The sequence below is a fragment of the Suricata suricatta genome, chromosome 9, assembly GCF_006229205.1.
Source record: "Suricata suricatta isolate VVHF042 chromosome 9, meerkat_22Aug2017_6uvM2_HiC, whole genome shotgun sequence".
Taxonomy (NCBI): Eukaryota; Metazoa; Chordata; class Mammalia; order Carnivora; family Herpestidae; genus Suricata; species Suricata suricatta.
In genome coordinates, this window is record NC_043708.1 from 135,331,142 (window position 1) to 135,341,853 (window position 10,712).

Here is a 10,712-nt window from a genome sequence, read left to right on the forward strand (position 1 = left end):
GGCCCCCCCCCCCCCCGAGAAGGTAGGGTGGTCAGGATGCCGGCTCGGGGGAGGGGAGGCCTGGTCAGGCCAGCCACGCTCGGCGGGCAGCCAGCTGTGGTGGAAGTGGGCACAGGGACACACCCTCTCAAGCATGCGCACACGCACACGCCCCCTGTGAGCACCTGCCTTCCTTGGTCCCTTCCTTCGATCACCGCTTCCTCAAGAGGCTCACCAGACGCGGGGGACAGGGTCGGGGATACAAAAGCCCTTGGAGAGGTGGCCTCCTCCTTCAAATACCCCCTAGGCCAGCCTCCCTGCTGCCTGGATGGGGACCATTATTGCTTTAGAGGAACAGGGAAGGGACGAGAGCGGCAGCCCGGGTTGGAAATCCCCAAAGCGCTGACCCCTTCACTCGGCAGGGAGTCCGGCGGGGGGCCTGGACCTTGGAAAGCTGCCCTCAACGTTCCACTCCTTTTCTCCACACGGAAGAGGTGCTGGAGGTGGGGTGAGGCCCTCCCCTGCCCCCCAGCTGCTCCTGGGGCCCCACCTCAGGCAGCCGGGTGGCCTGAAGGTAGGGTGGGAAGCAGTCTCTGCCCCTCCTGCCTCCCAGCTGGGGTCCAAACCCAGTCCCAAGATAAAAAAATACTTTGGTGAATTAAAAAGTGCCCAAGGAGGGGACGGGCTGGCAGGGGCAGGCAGTGGGCGCTCGTCAAAGGGCGCTCTGGTCTTTGATAAAGGCGGTCCTCTCGCCCCGGCCCTCGTCCTCTTCCGAGTCAGACGGGCCCTCTTCCTGCCAGGCTTCGGGGGGCAGCCCCTTGTAGGAGATGAGGCCACGGTCCATGGTGTACACCTTGACCCCCCGGAAGCTGAAGCCCGAGCGCAGCTGCAGGACCAGGAAGACGGTAACGAAGACCAGCACGATGAAGGCGCAGCTGAGGCCGGCCACCACCTCGGGCAGGTGTGAGGGCAGCAGCCCTGCCCTGGGGCGGGGCTCAGCCTCCACCTCCGGGGGCGGCCGGGGCGGCTGCTGCTCCGGGGACTCGCGGCTGCTCTGGCTCTGCCGGGAGCAGGTCCGCTCCACGGGGTCCAGGGAGGCGTGGCTGGGGCAGCTGAGGCAGTCTGTGGCGGCCAGCCCTTGGCACGTGGCACACGAGGTGTGGCAGGGGGTGCAGACGCTGGCCCGGATGATCTCCACGTCGTTCTCGGTGCTATAGTGCGTATCGAGGACTTGGGGAGTGAAGCCTGGTGGGCAGTGCTGGACACAGGTCTTCTGGTGCAGGGAGAAGCCCTCCTCACACACTGGCGGCAGGGGACAGAAGGGGGGCGTCAGCTAAGTGGACGGGGCAGCCCCAAGCACTCAGCACGGGCCCCAGGGGCTTCCAGCCCTAGAAGTGTGCTCATCCCAGGGTCGCTTCCAACCCTTTTCCTCCCAGTGCCGGCCGTCAGGACAGGTACCCCCTCCCCCGCCAAGCCTTAGGCCCCCAAACCCCGACAGCAGCCACTACTGACCCACACAGGCCTGGCTAGACGTGAGGGTCTTGCAGCCGCTGCTCTCGGGAGGCGAGTGTGGCCCCTCCGGGGCTGTGCCGTACAGCACGAGGGTGAACTTGGTCAGCGTCCCTGGTCCAGGGTCGGCAGGGAGGCAAGAGTTAGGGGGTGCCGGCGTGACACCTGGAATCCCAGAGTCCACCAGCCCTCCTCCTCGTCCCCTCCCGTCCCCGCCCCAAGCCCTCAAATATCCCTAATACCGTAGTTGTTGGCTTCGCTGGTGTTTTCAATCTCCAGGACCCACTCGCCAGTAGGGTCCTCGTCCCAGGAGTGGGTTGTCATGAAGGCCCAGTCGTTAAACCCATCTGCAGAGTAGTCGTGCGGCCTGGGGGAGAAGGGCGCCCACAGCTGTCGGAGGCCCCCCGGGAGACGCAGCCAGGGGGCACCAAGCCCACAACGCATGGCCCATACACCCTCCTCCAGGGCAGCACCAGCCCCGCTGGGCTGGAAATGCCTGTCGGGGCTGTTTCCCAGTGGGCCAGATGTCCTCAATCAGAAGATTCTGGAAATGTGCAAGGGTGCTTGCTACACGAGGAAAGACATATTCCAGGCACATAAGGGGCAGAAGGCAGGGATTCCTGCAACCTGGGGACAGTCCCATAGGACAAAACCGGGCCTCCTAAAATGCAACAGCGCCCCCGCTGAGAAGAATGCGGTGGCCGCCAAGACTGTGTGACGAGTCAGGAAGGGTGTGAATGCACGGAGGGCCACACGTGAGGGTGAGACACAGGACAAGCCGGGCAGGGGCGAGAGCAAGCACCTGGCGGCCAGCAGGGTGGAGCGGGTGCCCATGGGGCTGACCAGGTGGATGGCCAGGTCGCCACGGCGATTGTAGGACAGGGTGAGGCGGGCCTGTGCGTGCTCCAGCCGCGTGACGTGGCTAGGCTCCCCCAGGCAGGCGGTCACCGCCTTCCGCACCTCCAGCCGCTTCCCGATGTCCCTGTGCAGAGAGCAGGGAGGGTCTGCACCCTCTGCGACCCTTGGTCCCCACCCACCCCTCCTCCCAGCCAGGGTCCCGCCGCCCTCACTTGGGTTCAGTGAGGATGTCTATGATGCACTTCCTCTGGGGGGCCACCGTCGTCCAGTTCTGGGCCAGGGTCACCATTGCACCTGCGTCCAGCAGCCCGTAGCCGTACGAATGGCTCACTGCGGGGCAGGGAAGGTGGGGTCAGCGGGGAGGCAGCGCACCCCCCTACCTTCCCCAATCTGGAGCACTGGGCCACCCTGTCCTCACCTTTCCGGCCCACGCCATTGGTGGCCCAATCATTAGCATTGAGGTGGGCTGGCTTCGAGGTCTGGACCACCAGGTGCTGCATGTCCCGCCAGGTGAGGTTCTTACTGCAAAGGTGGGAGGCACAGGCCAGGACTCAGCCTCTTCAGAGAGAAGCTGCAGAGCAAGGGCTGCCCTGCAGGGGGCGCCGGTGGGGACAGGGTTGCTCCTCAGCCCTGACCCACTTACTTGGCTTCCAGGGTGAGGGCGATGATGCCGGCTGCCAAGGGGGCAGAAGCCGATGTGCCCGTGTGAGATTCCGTACACTTTTGCCGCAAGTCCGTGGTCACCTACCGGGAGCACGGTGTGATGGGTGGAAGGGCTAGAAGGGCCACCTGCCTGCCCTCCCTCTGCCCGCAGGCCCTGGGCACTAACAGTCGGCCCCTGCTGCTGCCTTGCCAACTTGCTGTGAACAGGCCAATGCCTGATCCTTTCTGGGCCTTAATTTCTCCAGGCACAAGGGGTGGAGCTCAAGGTTGGGGACATTAAGAGCAGTGCATACTTTTAGGGAGAGGCTACAGGTTTCAGGGGCTTCAGACAGCCCCCCAGCTCCCGTCCCCTGGCGCCCTGGCCACGACCACCGGCCGCAGGAGTTCTGGAAAGCGGGCCCCCACCCGGGGCGAGACTCACGATCTGCTTCTCGTTCTGGTTGCCGCTGCTGTAGGTGGTGGCCAGTGTGGACGAGCAGGCCTCGCTGTACCAGGGCACATTGCCGAGCTGCGTGGCGCTGCTGATGGACAGCGTGTAGATGCTGTTGGTGTAGCCGTCACAGTTGCAGCTGTCGTGCTCCCGGCCCCCGTTCCCCGAGGCCCAGACAAAGATGGAGCCCAGACCCCCGCGACCCTGTGAACAGAGCGGGCGGGGTCAATCGGGAGACAGGGCCTGGGGGAGGGAGGCCTGTCGAGGATAGTGCAGCCGGAGGCTGGGTGGGGGTGGTGTGGGGGGGGGGGGGCTTCGTTTTCAAGGGCCCCTCTCCGCACACCCCGGACCCCGCCCTGCAGCCTGCGAGGCCCCTGGTGGGTCAGGTACACATGCAAATACACCTGTGCATGCGCAGAAAAACAGCCCTGGGTTATTATCCAAAGTGCCCGGAGTGGTGATTCCAGGGGCTGGAGTGATGGGTCACCTTTACTCATCTTCTCCTTTTCTGCCCTTCTAGTCCTTCAACGTTGTAAGAAATATGCCTTGTAGAGAATTAAAACTTGGGGCGCCTGGGTGGCTCGGTCGGTTAAGGGGCTGACTTTCGGTTTTGGTTCAGGTCATGATCTTAGTTTCCTGGGTTCGAGCCTCATGTCAGGCTCTGAGCACTGACTGCAGAGAGCCTGCTTGGGATTCTTTCCCTCCCTTTCTCTGCCCCTCTCCCCCTTTCCCTCTGTCTCTCAAAAATAAGTAAACTTAAAAAAAATTAAAATTTGGGGCACCTGGGTGGCTCAGTTGGGTGAACATCCATCTTCAGCTCAGGTCATGATCTCACGCTTTTTGAGTTTGAGCCTAGTATCCAGCTCTGTGCTGACAGCTCAGAGCCTAGATCCTGCTTCGGATTCTGTGTCTCCCCCTCTCTCTGCCCCTCCCCTGCTCAGGCTCTGTTTCTATCTCTCAATAATAAACACTAAAGCAAAACAAACAAAAAACACACAAAAAACCCCCCTGCTCTTTTAAAACTTAAAATTTGAGGGGCACCTGGGCAGCTCATTCAGTTAAGCGTCCGACCTCGGCTCGGGTCATGATCTCACAGTTCGTGGGTTCCAGCCCCATGTCAGGATCTGTGCTGACAGCTCAGAGCCTGGATCCTGTCTTCAGATTCTGTGTCTCCCTCTCTCTGACCCTCTCCTGCTGTGTCTCCCTCTCTCTGACCCTCTCCTGCTCATACTGTCTCTCTCTCTCAAAAATAAATAAAAACATTAAAAAAATTAAAATTGACACAAGAATAAGCAAACAGGAACAGACAAACACAGGGAGAAAGTTGTGGACAAGACAGCACCCAGCTTGTCCCCGAGAGTCTGAGCCCGGTGCCCCCACCTCACCTGGCTGACCCCCCGGAAGAAGGCCTCCTCGGCCAGGCGGGCAGGCCCATCCACGGTTTTGCCATCGTCCTCGGGGCCCCAGCTGGCACTGTAGATGTGGATGTGGTTGGGGTTCAGGCCCAGCGAGCGCGCCTCCACCGCGTCCGTCACCTCGCCATCTAGCATGCGCACCCCTGGCCGCAGAGGGGGGTGAGGAGAGGGATGCTGCGTGGGTCTAGCTGCCAGGGGCACCCCCTGGAGCACACCTAGCCCTGTGCCCACAGGCTAGGCACGGGAAGAGCAGAGGCTGGTCTGGGAAACCCCAGCCCCTACCCCCTGGCCTGCCTCTCTCTGTCTCTGAGACAAGACACGGAAGGGAGGGAAAGAGCACGCCCTGCCCTCAACCACACATCCTGGCTTAGAACGAGCCTCCGGGTCCCCGGAGGAGTGTGGTGCCCAACGCCCACCAGGTAAGGACTCAGAGGGGTTGTGAGGGTTTCGGGAGGCTCCGGCTAAGAAACATTCCCCCTGCCCCATGGTGGGTCAGCTCTCTGAGTTGTCGAGAACCCTCTAAGAAATGGCCATGTGGTCAAAAGGATCCACAGGGGGAAGGTGACAGGCACTGGCTGGATGGGAAGTGGGTGGAGAAAATCCCACCTGAAGGGCCCTCCCAAAGGACAGGGTGGCCAAGGCCCACACCCACCTCCAATGCGGGCGTTGTAGGCCACACCGACGCCACAGACGCCGTTGTTGGCTACCGCGGCGACCTCGCCCGCGCACCGTGTGCCGTGCCTGCCAGGGGCCGAGAGCACAGTGTTAGCGGTGGACGGAGCAGGTGCGGCCCGAGGACCAGGACAGGTCGGCCCACCCCTCCGGCCAGGACTGCTGTCCTGCCTGTGTGCACGGTCCCCTCCCACGTTCTCCACTCGGTGGCCACCTCTGCTCTGAGCAAAACGGACACCTCAGCCTCTTGGGGGAGTGCGTCTTAACCCAGGCTCGGCCCTGCCTCCTCAGCGGCAGAGAGGAGACCCGGCGCCCGGGGACCTGCCGCCTCTTACCGGTTGTCATTCATCTGCGTGTACCGAGGCTGGGGGTCAGGGTCCTGGTCGTTGACGTCGAAGCTGGCCCCTGGATCCTGGAGGGGACACGGCCATCGTCAGGAACAGTCTGGCCGCACTGGCCCAGAGGGACGGCCTCGAGACACCCCTCACCGGGGGTCATGGCCTCCCTCCCCCACCTCCTCACATAATTGCCTGCCAAGTCTGGGTGGTTCTTCTCGATGCCATCGTCCAGGATGGACACCACGATGCCATGCCCCGTGTAGCCCTGAGCCCAGGCCTCCTTCACGTTCAGGTCCCGCTGGGTGACGCCAGACTGCAGAGACACCCACCCCCGTCACCCCGGTGCTTTACAAGGTGTGGTTGGCCGTGTGAGGCTAGGGGTACCCCAAAGAATCCCTTCACCACCCCCAAAAACCTCTTCCTCCACCCGCCCCTGCTCCTGTCTGGGCTCCACGGAGTATAAAGAACTCTGAAGGGCAACCCTCAGGCTGAGCATGAAGCGCTGGGGAGACAGTGTGCAGCAGGAAAGAGGAGGAGGAACGAGGGGAGGCCTTTAAGTCAGCCTCACCCTCCCACAAGACCCCTGGGAGCTGGGTGGAGGCGGGGCGGGGAGGGGGGCGGAGGACCCAGGCTCCGAGGAGGCAATGTACCAGGTACCACTGCTGGGGAAACTTGGGGTCCGTGGGCTCCTGGTATACATCCCGTTTGGTCCGTCGCTTTGCCACCTGCTGCTCCAGCCACTGCACCTGCGAAGGAGGGAGGGAAGGTGGGTGTGGGCGCAGGGGCGGAGGATGAGAGCAGCTCCATAGAGCAGGAAGGGAAGGGTGGCAGGCAAGCAGGGCTGGGGCTGCGCTCACTTGAGGCTCCCTCTGCAGCCGGCTGTGCCGCGGGCGGTGAGGCGACAGGGATCGCTTTGTCACTGCTCGATGCCAGAAGTGGTAATAGTCGCCGAAGATCTGCAACAGAGCAGGGAGACTGAGCTGGGCTTTCCATCTGTCAGTCCCCTGGGGAGGGAGCGGATGGGGGTGGACGACCGGCTGCTCACGGCAGGCTCTGGGCGGCAGGGGCTGCTGGGGCATCTGCTCCCTGCCCAGGACCCAGCAAGGAGGGGCAGGGGACAGAGAGGGACTCCGTCTCCCTGGAGACTCTGGCTTTCTGTACAACCTGTGTTGGAAGCCCAAGGGCGGGATGGGCCACCGCTCCCATCCCCCCAGCCACCCAGAACACGCCGACTACCCAGGTAAGGCCCCCAGTTCCTGGTCCTGGTGCCTGAGCCCCTGCCCTCACTGGCACCCCTCCCCACCCCCGGCAGTGTCCTGTGCCCAGGCCAGTGGCCAGTGAGGGCGCCTACCTGGCCCAAGTTGAGGAAGCCGTGCTTGTGCGCCAGGCTGTCAGCCACGGCTGGGCCTCCGGGAATGCGCACGGCCCAGGTGTTGGTGTAGACCTTCTGGCCATGGGCATCGGCCGCCAGCAGGACCAAGGCTCCCGCGGCTGCTACCACCCATAGCAACCAGGGCCTCAGCTCCATGGAGGGGACAGGTGGCCGGGCCCCCGGAGCCCCCGTCTCCTTGGCCTGGTCACAGGGCCTCGGCTCCTGCGTGCCTGCTTGCTGCCTGTGGCCCGGGGCTGACTGGCGGGGGCATGGGGCCGGGCAGGGCAGGGCTGTGGGGGGTGGAGGAGGGCTGCCGGCCCTGCGGGGGAACAAGACAGGAGAGGGGGAGAGTGTCAGTGCTTCCCCGGCCATGTGCCAAACCTCCTTCCCACCCCACAGCGCAATCAAGGCCTGAGAAGGGCCCCGGGGGAGGGGGTGAACATCCAGCCCCCCAAGGTCGGCCAGCCGGACCCCCCTCCACACACACACAGCTCCTCAGCCTCTCTCCGCACAAGAATACGGAAGTGGGATGCAGAGTATCAGGCTTGAGTCACTCAGAATCAGAAACAACTGAATAAACGTTCACCACAATCAAAGCGAAAAAGATGGGTTATGAAGCAGTATGCACACATGACCCCGTTTTGTTTTTGAATAACTATTTATACACGTATATTTATATATAACCACAAAACAAAATCTGGAAGGGCGCAGGCTAAAACGTTAACTGATTCTCTCAAGATGGTGACAGTTACGAGTGATTGTTATTGTCTTCTTTGTGTCACTGTGGATTTTCCCAATTACCTAGGTACATTTTACAAAGAAATTAAATGTTAGCTCTTCAAAGTTTTGGAAGGGGTGGCGTCTACCCGCTCACCGAGGGTTTCCTGGCTCAGCAAGGCAGCCCAGCTCCAAAGAGTTACCTGCAAAGGTCCCACGGCCCCAGGGGGGACACAGTGGGCGACCAGAGGAGGGATGGAGCTCTGGGGGCTGGACACAGGGAATCCCGGTGACTTTACCTCCCTGCATGGCCAGACCCCAGGCTGGTGGCCATTAGTAAAACCGGGGACCCAGACTCCTTTCGGGCTGCCTCCTGGAGAACACTGGGGCCGCCCTGCCCTGGCCGGGGCCTGGGTGCAGAGGCCCCCCAGCTGCCCCCTCACACTCCACGCCCACGGGTCTTGCGTAATCCGAGCCCAGGCAGCCAGGGCAAACACTAGCTGCCGAGCCAGGAGCGCCAAGGTGAGGCTGAATCAATAGTCTGCGTGTTGTTTTTCCTCCTTCAGCAAACAGACAGCGGGACCTCTCTGCCAGGGGCCACATAACTGTCCCCACATAGGGCCCCTGACTACCAGAAGCCAAGCCCCAGGGGTGGGGAGAAGCCGGGGAGGCCCCAGCCGGGGCTGCTGGGGGTGTCCTGTCCCAACGCCAAGCTCAGTGAGCAGAGGGCCTGCCCACAGGGCCCCGGATGCCCCCGCCACTCCCAGCCCCAAAGGAGGCCACTCTTGCCAGGAGGCGAAAGCAAAGCTCTCCGACCACCCCCTCCCCCAGCTCCCCCAGGCCGTGCGGAGTGCGGAGTGGGGCAGGCATGCTCACCACCACCGGGACGCCTCACTTCTCCAGGGGCCACCCTGGGCCACACTGGCCCCCTGGCTGCTCCCCTGTAGTCCCTCCCTGCAGGCCGGAGGGACTCAACACACCATTCCCAGGGTATTTTCAGTTTACCCCAAAATAACCTGACAGACAGCTGATGGCAGGGGGCCGCTCACAATGCAGCCCCTCCTCAGCCTGGGCAGAGTCCACAGGGCTCCAGGACAGGCCTGGAAGCCCCAGACCCATGATGCCTTGGACTTCCAAGTTCCAGAAAGCCAGTCCTAGCAATGGCGAGGGTGGCCAAACAGAGGCCAGAGCTTGTGATGGGGTTCCAAGCCCCTCATTTGACAAGGGGTGGGGGTGGGGGGCCTGAGGGCAGAGCCAGATAGGAAAAAGGCCTCTTCTCCGGCTTCTTCCTGCTGCAAGAGCTGCCTCTTGGGTCCAGATGGGAAGTAAAGCTGCGCGGGATCACAGTGCTGTGAGCCCTGAAGTCCCCACACCAAGACCAGGCTTCCCTGGGTCTAGCCCAGGCTCCAGGGCCCGGCGAATGGAGCTGCAGCTGCCTGTCGTTAAAGGTGATTAACCAACTATCTAATTACCCTGCAGCACCCAAAAAGAAAGCAGGCTTCAGGCAGAACCGCACCATCTCCCAAGAAAGGGCACAGCATCCCTAGCCACGGGGAGCATGCATATGGCTCCCGTAGAGTCCCAAAGGGCCGTAGAGCCCCGAAGCCCCTTGACAGCCCCTCAACAGCCCAACAGCCCTACCTCGGGATCCTGGAGGAAGGGAAGATTTCCCCCCCACCCCAACTCCCAAAAGAGCAGGCGCTGAGAACAATGAATGAATGGGCTTCTCCCCACCCCCATCCCAGACTCTGACTCACCCTATGAGTCCCAGTTCAGCTTAAACCCAGAGGCTTGGTGTATTTCCAGCCTCCTGGATGCCCTTCTCACATGGGACTCAGCTCTGGGCTGTGGCCACAGAGAGCTGGGAGGGCTCTTTCTGGCTGTGGTCACGGGCAGAGCCCTTTCTCCAGTCCCTGGGCTGTTCTCTGTCCCAAACGGACAGTCACTCTGAAACATCAAACTGAACCTACACCCCGCCCCGTCGGGCTGTTGGTGCCCAGGCACGGAGGCGCTGGTGTGGACAGGGGCTGTCTGAGAAACCGGATCCAGTCTCTCTTTCCAGCAGAGACCCCAAACCAGGTCCTTGTCACAGGCACGGAAAGGGTCTCCTGAAATTCTGATTTCCAGTCCCTGCTCAAAGACTCCTTCACTGTGTGATCTCAAACAAGTCACTTTCTCTCTCCGTTTCCTTGGTGGGCCTCACTTTCCTTGGTCGTAAAAACTGCTAGACCCGAGGTTTTCAAACTTTTTTTTTTTTAAGCCACACAATCCTTTCTAGAAAATCAAATTTTATGTGGAAGCCCAAAATAGGAAACAGCCCAATCTGGGCTGCTCGGCTTGAGCCGCGTCAAGCTTCGGCCACTCTGCTCCGCCGTTGTCCACACCTGGCCAGCAGCTGCCCAGCCCTCACTAGGCCACATCACCTGGGTGCTCCTCACACTTACCAAGTCAAAACCAGAATCCCAACGCCCTCCCGCGCCCCGGCCGAGGGTCTGCACCCCCAGGGGCTCGGGGACAGCAGGCACTGCCCAGTGACCGCTGTCGGACCCGTCTGGCAAGCGGGCAGCCTCGCAGTCCAGCCGCCCCACGGGGTCAGCAGGGGCCTGGGCCAGGCCTCGGCGGGAGGCGGCCCCGGAACCTCCCGAGGCCGGCCTCCCGGAGCCCGCGGAGCCCGCACCTGAGTCTCTGTCGCCCAGGTGTGCGGGCGGCGGCGAGGCCGGGGACGAGCCCCGCGGCCCCGGCGGCCAGCTGTCCCTCCC

General features: G+C 62.4%; 1 protein-coding gene across 1 annotated transcript; it reads right to left on the reverse strand.

The window, feature by feature from the left end:
- Positions 1–266: 266 nt before the first annotated feature.
- FURIN (furin, paired basic amino acid cleaving enzyme) lies at positions 267–8,693 on the reverse strand. Its single transcript, XM_029953014.1, has 15 exons — positions 7,216–8,693; positions 6,722–6,820; positions 6,515–6,610; positions 6,049–6,177; positions 5,862–5,938; positions 5,507–5,595; positions 4,825–4,997; positions 3,431–3,643; positions 2,990–3,090; positions 2,765–2,868; positions 2,559–2,676; positions 2,291–2,470; positions 1,731–1,855; positions 1,492–1,602; positions 267–1,281 (listed from the first exon to the last, which is right to left on the reverse strand). Exons 1-15 carry the CDS (start codon positions 7,606–7,608, stop codon positions 692–694), a joined length of 2,598 nt encoding a protein of 865 aa, XP_029808874.1. The 5' UTR covers positions 7,609–8,693; the 3' UTR covers positions 267–691.
- Positions 8,694–10,712: the final 2,019 nt, after the last annotated feature.